A 20,309-nucleotide genomic window follows, 5' to 3' on the forward strand; every position below is an offset into this window, starting at 1 on the left:
TGCCTGGTCTGTAGCAGTTAGCTCTGGGCTGTCCTCTCCTCCAGTCTGCCTGGTCTGTAGCAGTTAGCTCTGGGCCCTCCTCTCCTCCAGTCTGCCTGGTCTGTAGCAGTTAGCTCTGGGCCCTCCTCTCCTCCAGTCTGCCTGGTCTGTAGCAGTTAGCTCTGGTCTGTAGCAGTTAACTCTGGGCTGTCCTCTCCTCCAGTCTGCCTGGTCTGTAGCAGTTAGCTCTGGGCTGTCCTCTCCTCCAGTCTGCCTGGTCTGTAGCAGTTAGCTCTGGGCTGTCCTCTCCTCCAGTCTGCCTGGTCTGTAGCAGTTAGCTCCTCCTGTAGTAGTTAGCTCTGGGCTGCCCTCTCCTCCAGTCTGCCTGGTCTGTAGCAGTTAGCTCTGGGCTGTAGCAGTTAGCTCTGGTCTGTAGCAGTTAGCTCTGGGCCCTCCTCTCCTCCAGTCTGCCTGGTCTGTAGCAGTTAGCTCTGGGCTGTCCTCTCCTCCAGTCTGCCTGGTCTGTAGCAGTTAGCTCTGGGCTGTCCTCTCCTCCAGTCTGCCTGGTCTGTAGCAGTTAGCTCTGGGCTGTCCTCTCCTCCAGTCTGCCTGGTCTGTAGCAGTTAGCTCTGGGCCCTCCTCTCCTCCAGTCTGCCTGGTCTGTAGCAGTTAGCTCTGGGCCCTCCTCTCCTCCAGTCTGCCTGGTCTGTAGCAGTTAGCTCTGGTCTGTAGCAGTTAACTCTGGGCTGTCCTCTCCTCCAGTCTGCCTGGTCTGTAGCAGTTAGCTCTGGGCTGTCCTCTCCTCCAGTCTGCCTGGTCTGTAGCAGTTAGCTCCTCCTGTAGTAGTTAGCTCTGGGCTGCCCTCTCCTCCAGTCTGCCTGGTCTGTAGCAGTTGCTCTGGGCTGTCCTCTCCTCCAGTCTGCCTGGTCTGTAGCAGTTAGCTCTGGGCTGTCCTCTCCTCCAGTCTGCCTGGTCTGTAGCAGTTAGCTCTGGGCTGTAGCAGTTAGCTCTGGTCTGTAGCAGTTAGCTCTGGGCCCTCCTCTCCTCCAGTCTGCCTGGTCTGTAGCAGTTAGCTCTGGGCTGTCCTCTCCTCCAGTCTGCCTGGTCTGTAGCAGTTAGCTCTGGGCTGTCCTCTCCTCCAGTCTGCCTGGTCTGTAGCAGTTAGCTCTGGGCTGTCCTCTCCTCCAGTCTGCCTGGTCTGTAGCAGTTAGCTCTGGGCCCTCCTCTCCTCCAGTCTGCCTGGTCTGTAGCAGTTAGCTCTGGGCCCTCCTCTCCTCCAGTCTGCCTGGTCTGTAGCAGTTAGCTCTGGTCTGTAGCAGTTAACTCTGGGCTGTCCTCTCCTCCAGTCTGCCTGGTCTGTAGCAGTTAGCTCTGGGCTGTCCTCTCCTCCAGTCTGCCTGGTCTGTAGCAGTTAGCTCTGGGCTGTCCTCTCCTCCAGTCTGCCTGGTCTGTAGCAGTTAGCTCCTCCTGTAGTAGTTAGCTCTGGGCTGCCCTCTCCTCCAGTCTGCCTGGTCTGTAGCAGTTAGCTCTGGGCTGTAGCAGTTAGCTCTGGTCTGTAGCAGTTAGCTCTGGGCCCTCCTCTCCTCCAGTCTGCCTGGTCTGTAGCAGTTAGCTCTGGGCTGTCCTCTCCTCCAGTCTGCCTGGTCTGTAGCAGTTAGCTCTGGGCTGTCCTCTCCTCCAGTCTGCCTGGTCTGTAGCAGTTAGCTCTGGGCTGTCCTCTCCTCCAGTCTGCCTGGTCTGTAGCAGTTAGCTCTGGGCCCTCCTCTCCTCCAGTCTGCCTGGTCTGTAGCAGTTAGCTCTGGGCCCTCCTCTCCTCCAGTCTGCCTGGTCTGTAGCAGTTAGCTCTGGTCTGTAGCAGTTAGCTCTGGGCTGTCCTCTCCTCCAGTCTGCCTGGTCTGTAGCAGTTGCTCTGGGCTGTCCTCTCCTCCAGTCTGCCTGGTCTGTAGCAGTTAGCTCTGGGCTGTCCTCTCCTCCAGTCTGCCTGGTCTGTAGCAGTTAGCTCTGGGCTGTAGCAGTTAGCTCTGGTCTGTAGCAGTTAGCTCTGGGCCCTCCTCTCCTCCAGTCTGCCTGGTCTGTAGCAGTTAGCTCTGGGCTGTCCTCTCCTCCAGTCTGCCTGGTCTGTAGCAGTTAGCTCTGGGCTGTCCTCTCCTCCAGTCTGCCTGGTCTGTAGCAGTTAGCTCTGGGCTGTCCTCTCCTCCAGTCTGCCTGGTCTGTAGCAGTTAGCTCTGGGCCCTCCTCTCCTCCAGTCTGCCTGGTCTGTAGCAGTTAGCTCTGGGCCCTCCTCTCCTCCAGTCTGCCTGGTCTGTAGCAGTTAGCTCTGGTCTGTAGCAGTTAACTCTGGGCTGTCCTCTCCTCCAGTCTGCCTGGTCTGTAGCAGTTAGCTCTGGGCTGTCCTCTCCTCCAGTCTGCCTGGTCTGTAGCAGTTAGCTCTGGGCTGTCCTCTCCTCCAGTCTGCCTGGTCTGTAGCAGTTAGCTCCTCCTGTAGTAGTTAGCTCTGGGCTGCCCTCTCCTCCAGTCTGCCTGGTCTGTAGCAGTTAGCTCTGGGCTGTAGCAGTTAGCTCTGGTCTGTAGCAGTTAGCTCTGGGCCCTCCTCTCCTCCAGTCTGCCTGGTCTGTAGCAGTTAGCTCTGGGCTGTCCTCTCCTCCAGTCTGCCTGGTCTGTAGCAGTTAGCTCCTCCTGTAGTAGTTAGCTCTGGGCTGCCCTCTCCTCCAGTCTGCCTGGTCTGTAGCAGTTGCTCTGGGCTGTCCTCTCCTCCAGTCTGCCTGGTCTGTAGCAGTTAGCTCTGGGCTGTCCTCTCCTCCAGTCTGCCTGGTCTGTAGCAGTTAGCTCTGGGCTGTCCTCTCCTCCAGTCTGCCTGGTCTGTAGCAGTTAGCTCTGGGCTGTCCTCTCCTCCAGTCTGCCTGGTCTGTAGCAGTTAGCTCTGGGCCCTCCTCTCCTCCAGTCTGCCTGGTCTGTAGCAGTTAGCTCTGGGCTGTCCTCTCCTCCAGTCTGCCTGGTCTGTAGCAGTTAGCTCTGGTCTGTAGCAGTTAGCTCTGGTCTGTAGCAGTTAGCTCTGGGCCCTCCTCTCCTCCAGTCTGCCTGGTCTGTAGCAGTTAGCTCTGGGCTGTCCTCTCCTCCAGTCTGCCTGGTCTGTAGCAGTTAACTCTGGGCTCTCCTCTCCTCCTGTCTGCCTGGTCTGTAGCAGTTAGCTCTGGGCTGTCCTCTCCTCCAGTCTGCCTGGTCTGTAGCAGTTAGCTCTGGGCCCTCCTCTCCTCCAGTCTGCCTGGTCTGTAGCAGTTAGCTCTGGGCTGTCCTCTCCTCCAGTAGCAGTTAGCTCTGGGCTCTCCTCTCCTCCAGTCTGCCTGGTCTGTAGCAGTTAGCTCTGGGCTGTCCTCTCCTCCAGTTAGCTCTGGTCTGTAGCAGTTAGCTCTGGGCTGTCCTCTCCTCCAGTCTGCCTGGTCTGTAGCAGTTAGCTCTGGGCTGTCCTCTCCTCCAGTCTGCCTGGTCTGTAGCAGTTAGCTCTGGGCCCTCTTCTCCTCCAGTCTGCCTGGTCTGTAGCAGTTAGCTCTGGGCTGTCCCCTCCTCCAGTCTGCCTGGTCTGTAGCAGTTAGCTCTGGGCTGTCCTCTCTTCCAGTCTGCCTGGTCTGTAGCAGTTAGCTCTGGGCCCTCCTCTCCTCCAGTCTGCCTGGTCTGTAGCAGTTAGCTCTGGTCTGTAGCAGTTAACTCTGGGCTGTCCTCTCCTCCAGTCTGCCTGGTCTGTAGCAGTTAGCTCTGGGCCGTCCTCTCCTCCAGTCTGCCTGGTCTGTAGCAGTTAGCTCTGGGCTGTCCTCTCCTCCAGTCTGCCTGGTCTGTAGCAGTTAGCTCTGGGCCCTCCTCTCCTCCAGTCTGCCTGGTCTGTAGCAGTTAACTCTGGGCTGTCCTCTCCTCCAGTCTGCCTGGTCTGTAGCAGTTAGCTCTGGGCTGTCCTCTCCTCCAGTCTGCCTGGTCTGTAGCAATTAGCTCTGGTCTGTAGCAGTTAGCTCTGGTCTGTAGCAGTTAGCTCTGGGCCCTCCTCTCCTCCAGTCTGCCTGGTCTGTAGCAGTTAGCTCTGGGCTGTCCTCTCCTCCAGTCTGCCTGGTCTGTAGCAGTTAACTCTGGGCTCTCCTCTCCTCCAGTCTGCCTGGTCTGTAGCAGTTAGCTCTGGTCTGTAGCAGTTAGCTCTGGTCTGTAGCAGTTAGCTCTGGGCCCTCCTCTCCTCCAGTCTGCCTGGTCTGTAGCAGTTAGCTCTGGGCCCTCCTCTCCTCCAGTCTGCCTGGTCTGTAGCAGTTAGCTCTGGGCCCTCCTCTCCTCCAGTCTGCCTGGTCTGTAGCAGTTAGCTCTGGTCTGTAGCAGTTAACTCTGGGCTGTCCTCTCCTCCAGTCTGCCTGGTCTGTAGCAGTTAGCTCTGGGCTGTCCTCTCCTCCAGTCTGCCTGGTCTGTAGCAGTTAGCTCTGGGCTGTCCTCTCCTCCAGTCTGCCTGGTCTGTAGCAGTTAGCTCCTCCTGTAGTAGTTAGCTCTGGGCTGCCCTCTCCTCCAGTCTGCCTGGTCTGTAGCAGTTAGCTCTGGGCTGTCCTCTCCTCCAGTCTGCCTGGTCTGTAGCAGTTAGCTCTGGGCTGTCCTCTCCTCCAGTCTGCCTGGTCTGTAGCAGTTAGCTCTGGGCTGTCCTCTCCTCCAGTCTGCCTGGTCTGTAGCAGTTAACTCTGGGCTCTCCTCTCCTCCAGTCTGCCTGGTCTGTAGCAGTTAGCTCTGGCCCTTCTGTAGCAGTTAGCTCTGGTCTGTAGCAGTTAGCTCTGGGCCCTCCTCTCCTCCAGTCTGCCTGGTCTGTAGCAGTTAGCTCTGGGCTGTCCTCTCCTCCAGTCTGCCTGGTCTGTAGCAGTTAGCTCTGGGCTGTCCTCTCCTCCAGTCTGCCTGGTCTGTAGCAGTTAGCTCTGGGCCCTCCTCTCCTCCAGTCTGCCTGGTCTGTAGCAGTTAGCTCTGGGCCCTCCTCTCCTCCAGTCTGCCTGGTCTGTAGCAGTTAGCTCTGGTCTGTAGCAGTTAACTCTGGGCTGTCCTCTCCTCCAGTCTGCCTGGTCTGTAGCAGTTAGCTCTGGGCTGTCCTCTCCTCCAGTCTGCCTGGTCTGTAGCAGTTAGCTCTGGGCTGTCCTCTCCTCCAGTCTGCCTGGTCTGTAGCAGTTAGCTCCTCCTGTAGTAGTTAGCTCTGGGCTGCCCTCTCCTCCAGTCTGCCTGGTCTGTAGCAGTTAGCTCTGGGCTGTAGCAGTTAGCTCTGGTCTGTAGCAGTTAGCTCTGGGCCCTCCTCTCCTCCAGTCTGCCTGGTCTGTAGCAGTTAGCTCTGGGCTGTCCTCTCCTCCAGTCTGCCTGGTCTGTAGCAGTTAGCTCTGGGCTGTCCTCTCCTCCAGTCTGCCTGGTCTGTAGCAGTTAGCTCTGGGCCCTCCTCTCCTCCAGTCTGCCTGGTCTGTAGCAGTTAGCTCTGGGCCCTCCTCTCCTCCAGTCTGCCTGGTCTGTAGCAGTTAGCTCTGGTCCTGTAGCAGTTAACTCTGGGCTGTCCTCTCCTCCAGTCTGCCTGGTCTGTAGCAGTTAGCTCTGGGCTGTCCTCTCCTCCAGTCTGCCTGGTCTGTAGCAGTTAGCTCCTCCTGTAGTAGTTAGCTCTGGGCTGCCCTCTCCTCCAGTCTGCCTGGTCTGTAGCAGTTGCTCTGGGCTGTCCTCTCCTCCAGTCTGCCTGGTCTGTAGCAGTTAGCTCTGGGCTGTCCTCTCCTCCAGTCTGCCTGGTCTGTAGCAGTTAGCTCTGGGCTGTAGCAGTTAGCTCTGGTCTGTAGCAGTTAGCTCTGGGCCCTCCTCTCCTCCAGTCTGCCTGGTCTGTAGCAGTTAGCTCTGGGCTGTCCTCTCCTCCAGTCTGCCTGGTCTGTAGCAGTTAGCTCTGGGCTGTCCTCTCCTCCAGTCTGCCTGGTCTGTAGCAGTTAGCTCTGGGCTGTCCTCTCCTCCAGTCTGCCTGGTCTGTAGCAGTTAGCTCTGGGCCCTCCTCTCCTCCAGTCTGCCTGGTCTGTAGCAGTTAGCTCTGGGCCCTCCTCTCCTCCAGTCTGCCTGGTCTGTAGCAGTTAGCTCTGGTCTGTAGCAGTTAACTCTGGGCTGTCCTCTCCTCCAGTCTGCCTGGTCTGTAGCAGTTAGCTCTGGGCTGTCCTCTCCTCCAGTCTGCCTGGTCTGTAGCAGTTAGCTCTGGGCTGTCCTCTCCTCCAGTCTGCCTGGTCTGTAGCAGTTAGCTCCTCCTGTAGTAGTTAGCTCTGGGCTGCCCTCTCCTCCAGTCTGCCTGGTCTGTAGCAGTTAGCTCTGGGCTGTAGCAGTTAGCTCTGGTCTGTAGCAGTTAGCTCTGGGCCCTCCTCTCCTCCAGTCTGCCTGGTCTGTAGCAGTTAGCTCTGGGCTGTCCTCTCCTCCAGTCTGCCTGGTCTGTAGCAGTTAGCTCTGGGCTGTCCTCTCCTCCAGTCTGCCTGGTCTGTAGCAGTTAGCTCTGGGCTGTCCTCTCCTCCAGTCTGCCTGGTCTGTAGCAGTTAGCTCTGGGCCCTCCTCTCCTCCAGTCTGCCTGGTCTGTAGCAGTTAGCTCTGGGCCCTCCTCTCCTCCAGTCTGCCTGGTCTGTAGCAGTTAGCTCTGGTCTGTAGCAGTTAACTCTGGGCTGTCCTCTCCTCCAGTCTGCCTGGTCTGTAGCAGTTAGCTCTGGGCTGTCCTCTCCTCCAGTCTGCCTGGTCTGTAGCAGTTAGCTCTGGGCTGTCCTCTCCTCCAGTCTGCCTGGTCTGTAGCAGTTAGCTCCTCCTGTAGTAGTTAGCTCTGGGCTGCCCTCTCCTCCAGTCTGCCTGGTCTGTAGCAGTTGCTCTGGGCTGTCCTCTCCTCCAGTCTGCCTGGTCTGTAGCAGTTAGCTCTGGGCTGTCCTCTCCTCCAGTCTGCCTGGTCTGTAGCAGTTAGCTCTGGGCTGTAGCAGTTAGCTCTGGTCTGTAGCAGTTAGCTCTGGGCCCTCCTCTCCTCCAGTCTGCCTGGTCTGTAGCAGTTAGCTCTGGGCTGTCCTCTCCTCCAGTCTGCCTGGTCTGTAGCAGTTAGCTCTGGGCTGTCCTCTCCTCCAGTCTGCCTGGTCTGTAGCAGTTAGCTCTGGGCTGTCCTCTCCTCCAGTCTGCCTGGTCTGTAGCAGTTAGCTCTGGGCCCTCCTCTCCTCCAGTCTGCCTGGTCTGTAGCAGTTAGCTCTGGGCCCTCCTCTCCTCCAGTCTGCCTGGTCTGTAGCAGTTAGCTCTGGTCTGTAGCAGTTAACTCTGGGCTGTCCTCTCCTCCAGTCTGCCTGGTCTGTAGCAGTTAGCTCTGGGCTGTCCTCTCCTCCAGTCTGCCTGGTCTGTAGCAGTTAGCTCTGGGCTGTCCTCTCCTCCAGTCTGCCTGGTCTGTAGCAGTTAGCTCCTCCTGTAGTAGTTAGCTCTGGGCTGCCCTCTCCTCCAGTCTGCCTGGTCTGTAGCAGTTAGCTCTGGGCTGTAGCAGTTAGCTCTGGTCTGTAGCAGTTAGCTCTGGGCCCTCCTCTCCTCCAGTCTGCCTGGTCTGTAGCAGTTAGCTCTGGGCTGTCCTCTCCTCCAGTCTGCCTGGTCTGTAGCAGTTAGCTCCTCCTGTAGTAGTTAGCTCTGGGCTGCCCTCTCCTCCAGTCTGCCTGGTCTGTAGCAGTTGCTCTGGGCCGTCCTCTCCTCCAGTCTGCCTGGTCTGTAGCAGTTAGCTCTGGGCTGTCCTCTCCTCCAGTCTGCCTGGTCTGTAGCAGTTAGCTCTGGGCTGTCCTCTCCTCCAGTCTGCCTGGTCTGTAGCAGTTAGCTCTGGGCTGTCCTCTCCTCCAGTCTGCCTGGTCTGTAGCAGTTAGCTCTGGGCCCTCCTCTCCTCCAGTCTGCCTGGTCTGTAGCAGTTAGCTCTGGGCTGTCCTCTCCTCCAGTCTGCCTGGTCTGTAGCAGTTAGCTCTGGGCTGTCCTCTCCTCCAGTCTGCCTGGTCTGTAGCAGTTAGCTCTGGTCTGTAGCAGTTAGCTCTGGGCCCTCCTCTCCTCCAGTCTGCCTGGTCTGTAGCAGTTAGCTCTGGGCTGTCCTCTCCTCCAGTCTGCCTGGTCTGTAGCAGTTAGCTCTGGGCTGTCCTCTCCTCCAGTCTGCCTGGTCTGTAGCAGTTAGCTCTGGGCCCTCCTCTCCTCCAGTCTGCCTGGTCTGTAGCAGTTAGCTCTGGGCTGTCCTCTCCTCCAGTCTGCCTGGTCTGTAGCAGTTAGCTCTGGGCTGTCCTCTCCTCCAGTCTGCCTGGTAGCAGTTAGCTCTGGGCCCTCCTCTCCTCCAGTTGCCTGGTCTGTAGCAGTTAGCTCTGGGCCCTCCTCTCCTCCAGTCTGCCTGGTCTGTAGCAGTTAGCTCTGGTCTGTAGCAGTTAACTCTGGGCTGTCCTCTCCTCCAGTCTGCCTGGTCTGTAGCAGTTAGCTCTGGGCTGTCCTCTCCTCCAGTCTGCCTGGTCTGTAGCAGTTAGCTCTGGGCTGTCCTCTCCTCCAGTCTGCCTGGTCTGTAGCAGTTAGCTCCTCCTGTAGTAGTTAGCTCTGGGCTGCCCTCTCCTCCAGTCTGCCTGGTCTGTAGCAGTTAGCTCTGGGCTGTCGCCTCCTCCAGTTAGCTCTGGTCTGTAGCAGTTAGCTCTGGGCCCTCCTCTCCTCCAGTCTGCCTGGTCTGTAGCAGTTAGCTCTGGGCTGTCCTCTCCTCCAGTCTGCCTGGTCTGTAGCAGTTAGCTCCTCCTGTAGTAGCTCTGGGCTGCCCTCTCCTCCAGTCTGCCTGGTCTGTAGCAGTTGCTCTGGGCTGTCCTCTCCTCCAGTCTGCCTGGTCTGTAGCAGTTAGCTCTGGGCTGTCCTCTCCTCCAGTCTGCCTGGTCTGTAGCAGTTAGCTCTGGGCTGTCCTCTCCTCCAGTCTGCCTGGTCTGTAGCAGTTAGCTCTGGGCTGTCCTCTCCTCCAGTCTGCCTGGTCTGTAGCAGTTAGCTCTGGGCCCTCCTCTCCTCCAGTCTGCCTGGTCTGTAGCAGTTAGCTCTGGGCTGTCCTCTCCTCCAGTCTGCCTGGTCTGTAGCAGTTAGCTCTGGGCTGTCCTCTCCTCCAGTCTGCCTGGTCTGTAGCAGTTAGCTCTGGTCTGTAGCAGTTAGCTCTGGGCCCTCCTCTCCTCCAGTCTGCCTGGTCTGTAGCAGTTAGCTCTGGGCTGTCCTCTCCTCCAGTCTGCCTGGTCTGTAGCAGTTAGCTCTGGGCTGTCCTCTCCTCCAGTCTGCCTGGTCTGTAGCAGTTAGCTCTGGGCCCTCCTCTCCTCCAGTCTGCCTGGTCTGTAGCAGTTAGCTCTGGGCTGTCCTCTCCTCCAGTCTGCCTGGTCTGTAGCAGTTAGCTCTGGGCTGTCCTCTCCTCCAGTCTGCCTGGTCTGTAGCAGTTAGCTCTGGGCTGTCCTCTCCTCCAGTCTGCCTGTTCTGTAGCAGTTAGCTCTGGGCTGTAGCAGTTAGCTCTGGGCTGTCCTCTCCTCCAGTCTGCCTGTTCTGTAGCAGTTAGCTCTGGGCTGTAGCAGTTAGCTCTGGGCTGTCCTCTCCTCCAGTCTGCCTGGTCTGTAGCAGTTAGCTCTGGTCTGTAGCAGTTAGCTCTGGGCTGTAGCAGTTAGCTCTGGGCCCTCCTCTCCTCCAGTCTGCCTGGTCTGTAGCAGTTAGCTCTGGTCTGTAGCAGTTAGCTCTGGGCTGTAGCAGTTAGCTCTGGGCCCTCCTCTCCTCCAGTCTGCCCTGGTCTGTAGCAGTTAGCTCTGGGCTGTAGCAGTTAGCTCTGGGCCCTCCTCTCCTCCAGTCTGCCCTGGTCTGTAGCAGTTAGCTCTGGGCTGTAGCAGTTAGCTCTGGGCCCTCCTCTCCTCCAGTCTGCCATAAATCTGATCAGAGGGGAGACGTTTCCATTAGAATAAATGGCAGCCTCTCAGAGGAGAAGTAAGATTGATGGTTAAAGTTAAATGGTATTAGCCATGCAGTTTAAATATTTAACCCAGCCTTATCATAACTGTTCTTAACACTTAAAGTAATATACAGCCCAGGCCTGGCTGTGTCTGTGGACCTGTATCACATATAACTTCTACAGATCAGCTCTGTCTAGTCTACCTCACTGTTGTCCAATGGATGGCTGTTATCCATGGAGGTCTTGTAATGACAGAGTTATTTGAGGTTGTGTTCAGGGTTGTAGGGTAATTCATTGTGTTTCAGTATTGTGATATGGAAATAAGATTTTTGGCATATGCCGGGTTATCCGGTTATCGGTTTATGATTGAACAATTGGCTCTGCATTTTACCAGTGTTCGACTACCAGGTTCACGGGAATGAACTGGGGACTGAGTTTTACCACAGATGCTCAACGTTTTACTGTAGTGTTTAACCACAGAGAGCAGGTCTAGTTTTACTGTAGTGTTTAACCACAGAGAGAGCAGGTCTAGTTTTAACCACAAAGAGAGCAGGTCTAGTTTTACTGTAGTGTTTAACCACAGAGAGAGCAGGTCTAGTTTTACTGTAGTGTTTAACCACAGAGAGAGCAGGTCTAGTTTTAACCACAGAGAGAGCAGGTCTAGTTTTACTGTAGTGTTTAACCACAGAGAGCAGGTCTAGTTTTACTGTAGTGTTTAACCACAGAGAGCAGGTCTAGTTTTACTGTAGTGTTTAACCACAGAGAGCAGGTCTAGTTTTACTGTAGTGTTTAACCACAGAGAGCAGGTCTAGTTTTAACCACAGAGAGCAGGTCTAGTTTTACTGTAGTGTTTAACCACAGAGAGCAGGTCTAGTTTTACTGTAGTGTTTAACCACAGAGAGAGCAGGTCTAGTTTTACTGTAGTGTTTAACCACAGAGAGCAGGTCTAGTTTTACTGTAGTGTTTAACCACAGAGAGCAGGTCTAGTTTTACTGTAGTGTTTAAACACAGAGAGCAGGTCTAGTTTTACTGTAGTGTTTAACCACAGAGAGCAGGTCTAGTTTTAACCACAGAGAGCAGGTCTAGTTTTACTGTAGTGTTTAACCACAGAGAGCAGGTCTAGTTTTACTGTAGCGTTTAACCACAGAGAGCAGGTCTAGTTTTACTGTAGTGTTTAACCACAGAGAGAGCAGGTCTAGTTTTACTGTAGTGTTTAACCACAGAGAGAGCAGGTCTAGTTTTACTGTAGTGTTTAACCACAGAGAGCAGGTCTAGTTTTACTGTAGTGTTTAACCACAGAGAGCAGGTCTAGTTTTACTGTAGTGTTTAACCACAGAGAGAGCAGGTCTAGTTTTACTGTAGTGTTTAACCACAGAGAGCAGGTCTAGTTTTAACCACAGAGAGCAGGTCTAGTTTTACTGTAGTGTTTAACCACAGAGAGAGCAGGTCTAGTTTTACTGTAGTGTTTAACCACAGAGAGCAGGTCTAGTTTTACTGTAGTGTTTAACCACAGAGAGCAGGTCTAGTTTTACTGTAGTGTTTAACCACAGAGAGCAGGTCTAGTTTTACTGTAGTGTTTAACCACAGAGAGCAGGTCTAGTTTTACTGTAGTGTTTAACCACAGAGAGAGCAGGTCTAGTTTTACTGTAGTGTTTAACCACAGAGAGAGCAGGTCTAGTTTTACTGTAGTGTTTAACCACAGAGAGCAGGTCTAGTTTTACTGTAGTGTTTAACCACAGAGAGCAGGTCTAGTTTTACTGTAGTGTTTAACCACAGAGAGAGCAGGTCTAGTTTTAGTGTAGTGTTTAACCACAGAGAGCAGGTCTAGTTTTACTGTAGTGTTTAACCACAGAGAGCAGGTCTAGTTTTACTGTAGTGTTTAACCACAGAGCGAGCAGGTCTAGTTTTACTCTAGTGTTTAACCACAGAGCGAGCAGGTCTAGTTTTACTGTAGTGTTTAACCACAGAGAGCAGGTCTAGTTTTAACCACAGAGAGCAGGTCTAGTTTTACTGTAGTGTTTAACCACAGAGAGAGCAGGTCTAGTTTTACTGTAGTGTTTAACCACAGAGAGCAGGTCTAGTTTTACTGTAGTGTTTAACCACAGAGAGCAGGTCTAGTTTTACTGTAGTGTTTAACCAGAGAGAGCAGGTCTAGTTTTACTGTAGTGTTTAACCACAGAGAGAGCAGGTCTAGTTTTACTGTAGTGTTTAACCACAGAGAGCAGGTCTAGTTTTACTGTAGTGTTTAACCACAGAGAGCAGGTCTAGTTTTACTGTAGTGTTTAACCACAGAGAGAGCAGGTCTAGTTTTACTGTAGTGTTTAACCACAGAGAGCAGGTCTAGTTTTACTGTAGTGTTTAACCACAGAGAGCAGGTCTAGTTTTACTGTAGTGTTTAACCACAGAGAGAGCAGGTCTAGTTTTAGTGTAGTGTTTAACCACAGAGAGCAGGTCTAGTTTTACTGTAGTGTTTAACCACAGAGAGCAGGTCTAGTTTTACTGTAGTGTTTAACCACAGAGCGAGCAGGTCTAGTTTTACTGTAGTGTTTAACCACAGAGCGAGCAGGTCTAGTTTTACTGTAGTGTTTAACCACAGAGAGCAGGTCTAGTTTTACTGTAGTGTTTAACCACAGAGAGAGCAGGTCTAGTTTTACTCTAGTGTTTAACCACAGAGCGAGCAGGTCTAGTTTTACTGTAGTGTTTAACCACAGAGAGCAGGTCTAGTTGTACTGTAGTGTTTAACCACAGAGAGAGCAGGTCTAGTTTTACTGTAGTGTTTAACCACAGAGAGCAGGTCTAGTTTTAACCACAGAGAGCAGGTCTAGTTTTACTGTAGTGTTTAACCACAGAGAGAGCAGGTCTAGTTTTACTGTAGTGTTTAACCACAGAGAGCAGGTCTAGTTTTACTGTAGTGTTTAACCACAGAGAGCAGGTCTAGTTTTACTGTAGTGTTTAACCAGAGAGAGCAGGTCTAGTTTTACTGTAGTGTTTAACCACAGAGAGAGCAGGTCTAGTTTTACTGTAGTGTTTAACCACAGAGAGCAGGTCTAGTTTTACTGTAGTGTTTAACCACAGAGAGCAGGTCTAGTTTTACTGTAGTGTTTAACCACAGAGAGAGCAGGTCTAGTTTTACTGTAGTGTTTAACCACAGAGAGCAGGTCTAGTTTTACTGTAGTGTTTAACCACAGAGAGCAGGTCTAGTTTTACTGTAGTGTTTAACCACAGAGAGAGCAGGTCTAGTTTTAGTGTAGTGTTTAACCACAGAGAGCAGGTCTAGTTTTACTGTAGTGTTTAACCACAGAGAGCAGGTCTAGTTTTACTGTAGTGTTTAACCACAGAGCGAGCAGGTCTAGTTTTACTGTAGTGTTTAACCACAGAGCGAGCAGGTCTAGTTTTACTGTAGTGTTTAACCACAGAGAGCAGGTCTCTCCTCCTGCCCTTGGCACGGCCCTCTCACCTGAAGGTAAATGTTTATGACTGGCTCCTCATTAAAACAGAGGCCTTTAATGGGTCCAATTAAAACAATGGTTTCATCTCACACCAAATGAAACCCGGCCCTGTTTATTGGGGCTGGGGATAATAGAATCTGAGACTGAGGGAAGAAGGATGTATTGTTAACCCTTTCCTGCCCAAACTAGATGGACACAATGTGATCATCTCTGATAACTTGCTTTGTCGCTTGATTCTTAACAAATATAAGTCCTTGGAAGGAAGATATATTCACAGACATGTTTGTCATCTGTGAGGGATCTTTCCTAGTACTGCCCTACAGCTTTGTACCCATTTCCAGAAAGTTCAACTCACTCAACAAAAAAGTAAAAATTGGAGAATAGAAGTCTATGAAGTTGCATTTTCTAGTTGTTAGTTTGTAAAAGGAGCATTCCCCTCCGTCTGAGAGACGAGGCCCCTCCCCCTCCCCTCCAGTGGGCCGGATCAATGGCCTCAATCGCCACGGAGATGACGGAACATTTGAATATCCCTCCCTGATTGGGCCAGAGCGCTGGGCCTGGGGATCGATAGGAGGCAGCTGAGCACCCATTGATTGGCATGGCCCTTTTCAATAACACTGATAGCCCGCTCTCTCTCTCCTGTATAATAATAGTGAAATAATCACTGGATCTGTTAGCAGGTAAGGGGTGTGTGTGGAAGGCGGACGGGGGGTCTCCTGTGGACCAGATAGATAGGAGATTCACAGACAGGGCTGCTGGAGCTGCCTGCGTCAGCATTATGAGATGTAATGGACTGTTCTGGTCTGAACTAGTGTACCATTAGCTAGTGTTCTCAGGCTCTCTCTCTCTCTCTTCTCTCTCCATTTCTCACTCTCGTTCTCTCTTGTCCCCATCTCTTCCTTCGATTAGTCGGTCTAGCTCTCTTTTCTCTCTCCATTTCTCTATTTTTTTTCCCTCTTTCTTTTTTTCTATTAGGTTGTCTAGCCCGCTATGTGTCTCCGTTGGGAAAATAGACCCTCTGAATGATGACTGTTGTGTTGTTGCAGTGGCCCAGAAGATCGTGGCGACCAGGAAGAAGCAGCAGCTGTCCATTGGTCCGTGCAAGTCCCTCCCCAACTCCCCTAGCCACTCCTCTGTGTGTTCTGCACAGGTGGCTGCAGCAGTACACATCAGCCAGGTAGGTACACACACATAAATACATTTACAGACAGACACAATTTACTGACACACAAACAAAATGGCCACATTTGAGGTCCTTCACTACATTCTCTTGTCCATATTTGTTCTTCCTCCCTCTTCCTCTATCAGCGTTGTGCTGTAAGCTGTTTCTCCCAGCATCAACAGCATCTCTCTCTTACCATGCACGCACACACACACACACACACACACACCGTTTACCACCCTGTTGTGCCTTCGATCCACACACACACACCGTTTACCACCCTGTCTTGTCTTCGATCCACACACACACACACCGTTTACCACTCTGTCGTGTCTTCGACCCACACACACACACCGTTTACCACCCTGTCTTGTCTTCGATCCACACACACACACACCGTTTACCACTCTGTCGTGTCTTCGACCCACACACACACACCGTTTACCACCCTGTCGTGTCTTCGATCCACACACACACACCGTTTACCACTCTGTCGTGTCTTCGACCCACACACACACACCGTTTACCACCCTGTCGTGTCTTCGATCCACAGCGCTCAGTCCCCCATCGATTTGTCATTAAACCAGCATCATTCAGCTTGTCTACGTAGCCCAGCTCATCCCCTGAGAATCAGGATTGTTTTCACAAAGTAACAGTACTCTCCTACTGCAGAATGGCCCTCAGTGTGTCATCAATGCTACCCATAATTCTCTCCCAAGCTGGGGCTCTTGTTGTACAGTAGAGTGTTAAGGAATCTAGGATGAATGATAGAGGTTATGAGTGACACAGATCTAGTGTCTTATTATGAAGAGGAGATGCTGTACCAGCTGTATACTAGTATAGTGTCTGTTATTATGAAGAGGAGATACTGTACCAGCTGTATACTAGCGTAGTGTCTATTATTATGAAGAGGGGATACTGTACCAGCTGTATAATAGTGTAGTGTCTGTTATTATAAAGAGGGGATACTGTACCAGCTGTATAATAGTATAGTGTCTGTTATTATGAAGAGATGATACTGTACCAGCTGTATAATAGTATAGTGTCTGTTATTATGAAGAGAGATACTGTACCAGCTGTATAATAGTATAGTGTCTGTTATTATGAAGAGGGGATACTGTACCAGCTGTATGCTAGTGTAGTGTCTGTTATTATGAAGAGGGGATACTGTACCAGCTGTATGCTAGTGTAGTGTCTGTTATTATGAAGAGGGATACCAGCTGTATACTAGTATAGTGTCTGTTATTATGAAGAGGGGATACTGTACCAGCTGTATGCTAGCGTAGTGTCTGTTATTATGAAGAGGAGATACTGTACCAGCTGTATACTAGTATAGTGTCTGTTATTATGAAGAGGGGATACTGTACCAGCTGTATACTAGTATAGTGTCTGTTATTATGAAGAGGAGATGCTGTATACTAGTATAGTGTCTGTTATTATGAAGAGGAGATACTGTACCAGCTGTATACTAGCGTAGTGTCTATTATTATGAAGAGGGGATACTGTACCAGCTGTATAATAGTGTAGTGTCTGTTATTATGAAGAGGGATACTGTACCAGGTGTATACTAGTATAGTGTCTGTTATTATGCAGAGGAGATACTGTACCAGCTGTATGCTAGTGTAGTGTCTGTCATTAGTGCTAGTGTAGTGTCTGTTATTATGAAGAGGAGATACTGTACCAGGTGTATAATAGTGTAGTGGCTGTTATTATGAAGAGGACATACTGTACCAGCTGTATAATAGTGTTGTGTCTGTTATTATGCAGAGGGGATACTGTACCAGCTGTATACTAGTATAGTGTCTGTTATTATGAAGAGGAGATACTGTACCAGCTGTATGCTAGTGTAGTGTCTGTTATTATGAAGAGGGATGCTGTACCAGGTGTATAATAGTGTAGTGTCTGTTATTATGAAGAGGAGATACTGTACCAGCTGTATACTAGTGTAGTGTCTGTTATTATGAAGAGGGGATACTGTACCAGCTGTATAATAGTATAGTGTCTTTTATTATGAAGAGGGGATACTGTACCAGCTGTATAATAGTATAGTGTATTTTATTATGAAGAGGGGATACTGTACCAGCTGTATAATAGTATAGTGTCTGTTATTATGAAGAGATGATACTGTACCAGCTGTATAATAGTATAGTGTCTGTTATTATGAAGAGGGATACTGTACCAGCTGTATACTAGTATAGTGTCTGTTATTATGAAGAGGGGATACTGTACCAGCTGTATGCTAGTGTAGTGTCTGTTATTATGAAGAGGGATACTGTACCAGCTGTATACTAGTATAGTGTCTGTTATTATGAAGAGGGGATACTGTTCCAGCTGTATGCTAGTGTAGTGTCTGTTATTATGAAGAGGAGATACTGTACCAGCTGTATACTAGTATCGTGTCTGTTATTATGAAGAGGGGATACTGTACCAGCTGTATACTAGTATAGTGTCTGTTATTATGAAGAGGAGATGCTGTATACTAGTATAGTGTCTGTTATTATGAAGAGGAGATACTGTACCAGCTGTATACTAGCGTAGTGTCTATTGTTATGAAGAGGGGATACTGTACCAGCTGTATAATAGTGTAGTGTCTGTTATTATGAAGAGGGATACTGTACCAGCTGTATACTAGTATAGTGTCTGTTATTATGCAGAGGAGATACTGTACCAGCTGTATGCTAGTGTAGTGTCTGTCATTAGTGCTAGTGTAGTGTCTGTTATTATGAAGAGGAGATACTGTACCAGGTGTATAATAGTGTAGTGTCTGTTATTATGAAGAGGAGATACTGTACCAGGTGTATAATAGTGTAGTGGCTGTTATTATGAAGAGGACATACTGTACCAGCTGTATAATAGTGTTGTGTCTGTTATTATGCAGAGGGGATACTGTACCAGCTGTATACTAGTATAGTGTCTGTTATTATGAAGAGGAGATACTGTACCAGCTGTATGCTAGTGTAGTGTCTGTTATTATGAAGAGGGGATACTGTACCAGCTGTATAATAGTATAGTGTCTGTTATTATGAAGAGATGATACTGTACCAGCTGTATAATAGTATAGTGTCTGTTATTATGAAGAGGGATACTGTACCAGCTGTATACTAGTATAGTGTCTGTTATTATGAAGAGGGGATACTGTACCAGCTGTATGCTAGTGTAGTGTCTGTTATTATGAAGAGGGATACTGTACCAGCTGTATAATAGTATAGTGTCTTTTATTATGAAGAGGAGATACTGTACCAGCTGTATACTAGTGTAGTGTCTGTTATTATGAAGAGGGATACTGTACCAGCTGTATACTAGTATAGTGTCTGTTATTATGAAGAGGGGATACTGTTCCAGCTGTATGCTAGTATAGTGTCTGTTATTATGAAGAGGAGATACTGTACCAGCTGTATACTAGTATAGTGTCTGTTATTATGAAGAGGGGATACTGTACCAGCTGTATACTAGTATAGTGTCTGTTATTATGAAGAGGAGATGCTGTACCAGCTGTATAATAGTATAGTGTCTGTTATTATGAAGAGGAGATACTGTACCAGCTGTATACTAGCGTAGTGTCTATTATTATGAAGAGGGGATACTGTACCAGCTGTATAATAGTGTAGTGTCTGTTATTATGAAGAGGGATACTGTACCAGGTGTATACTAGTATAGTGTCTGTTATTATGCAGAGGAGATACTGTACCAGCTGTATGCTAGTGTAGTGTCTGTCATTAGTGCTAGTGTAGTGTCTGTTATTATGAAGAGGAGATACTGTACCAGGTGTATAATAGTGTAGTGTCTGTTATTATGAAGAGGAGATACTGTACCAGGTGTATAATAGTGTAGTGGCTGTTATTATGAAGAGGACATACTGTACCAGCTGTATAATAGTGTTGTGTCTGTTATTATGCAGAGGGGATACTGTACCAGCTGTATACTAGTATAGTATCTGTTATTATGAAGAGGGATGCTGTACCAGGTTATGCTAGTGTAGTATCTGTTATTATGAAGAGGGATACTGTACCAGGTTATGCTAGTGTAGTGTCTGTTATTATGAAGAGGGGATACTGTACCAGCTGTATACTAGTATAGTGTCTGTTATTATGAAGAGGAGATACTGTACCAGCTGTATGCTAGTGTAGTATCTGTTATTATGAAGAGGGATGCTGTACCAGGTTATGCTAGTGTAGTATCTGTTATTATGAAGAGGGATGCTGTACCAGGTTATGCTAGTGTAGTGTCTGTTATTATGAAGAGGGATACTGTACCAGGTTATGCTAGTGTAGTATCTGTTATTATGAAGAGGAGATACTGTACCAGCTGTATGCTAGTGTAGTATTTGTTATTATGAAGAGGAGATACTGTACCAGGTGTATGCTAGTGTAGTCTGTTATTATGAAGAGGGATGCTGTACCAGGTTATGCTAGTGTAGTATCTGTTATTATGAAGAGGGATACTGTACCAGGTTATGCTAGTGTAGTGTCTGTTATTATGAAGAGGGATACTGTACCAGGTTATGCTAGTGTAGTGTCTGTTATTATGAAGAGGGGATACTGTACCAGCTGTATGCTAGTGTAGTATTTGTTATTATGAAGAGGAGATACTGTACCAGGTGTATGCTAGTGTAGTGTCTGTTATTATGAAGAGGAGATACTGTACCAGGTTATGCTAGTGTAGTGTCTGTTATTATGAAGAGGAGATACTGTACCAGGTTATGCTAGTGTAGTGTCTGTTATTATGAAGAGGGATACTGTACCAGCTGTATGCTAGTGTAGTCTGTTATTATGAAGAGGGATACTGTACCAGGTGTATGCTAGTGTAGTGTCTGTTATTATGAAGAGGGATACTGTACCAGGTTATGCTAGTGTAGTGTCTGTTATTATGAAGAGGAGATACTGTACCAGCTGTATACTAGTGTAGTGTCTGTTATTATGAAGAGGGATACTGTACCAGGTTATGCTAGTGTAGTGTCTGTTATTATGAAGAGGGATGCTGTACCAGGTTATGCTAGTGTAGTATCTGTTATTATGAAGAGGGATGCTGTACCAGGTTATGCTAGTGTAGTGTCTGTTATTATGAAGAGGGATGCTGTACCAGGTTATGCTAGTGTAGTGTCTGTTATTATGAAGAGGAGATACTGTACCAGCTGTATGCTAGTGTAGTATCTGTTATTATGAAGAGGAGATACTGTACCAGGTGTATGCTAGTGTAGTGTCTGTTATTATGAAGAGGGATACTGTACCAGGTTATGCTAGTGTAGTGTCTGTTATTATGAAGAGGGATACTGTACCAGCTGTATGCTAGTGTAGTGTCTGTTATTATGAAGAGGGATACTGTACCAGCTGTATAATAGTGTAGTGTCTGTTATTATGAAGAGGATATACTGTACCAGCTGTATGCTAGTGTAGTATCTGTTATTATGAAGAGGAGATACTGTACCAGGTGTATGCTAGTGTAGTGTCTGTTATTATGAAGAGGGATACTGTACCAGGTTATGCTAGTGTAGTATCTGTTATTATGAAGAGGGATACTGTACCAGGTTATGCTAGTGTAGTGTCTGTTATTATGAAGAGGGATACTGTACCAGGTTATGCTAGTGTAGTGTCTGTTATTATGAAGAGGAGATACTGTACCAGCTGTATGCTAGTGTAGTATCTGTTATTATGAAGAGGAGATACTGTACCAGGTGTATGCTAGTGTAGTGTCTGTTATTATGAAGAGGGATACTGTACCAGGTTATGCTAGTGTAGTGTCTGTTATTATGAAGAGGGATACTGTACCAGCTGTATGCTAGTGTAGTCTGTTATTATGAAGA

General features: G+C 49.4%; 1 protein-coding gene across 1 annotated transcript in view; it reads left to right on the top strand.

The window, feature by feature from the left end:
• Window positions 1–20,309, top strand: part of agap1 (ArfGAP with GTPase domain, ankyrin repeat and PH domain 1) — a 310,237-nt gene that overhangs the window by 161,783 nt on the left and 128,145 nt on the right. The window contains 1 exon segment of the mRNA XM_045699311.1: window positions 14,394–14,524. Within this exon segment, the coding sequence (XP_045555267.1) occupies window positions 14,394–14,524 (131 nt within the window).

Source organism: Salmo salar, chromosome ssa17 (genome assembly GCF_905237065.1).
Source record: "Salmo salar chromosome ssa17, Ssal_v3.1, whole genome shotgun sequence".
Taxonomy (NCBI): Eukaryota; Metazoa; Chordata; class Actinopteri; order Salmoniformes; family Salmonidae; genus Salmo; species Salmo salar.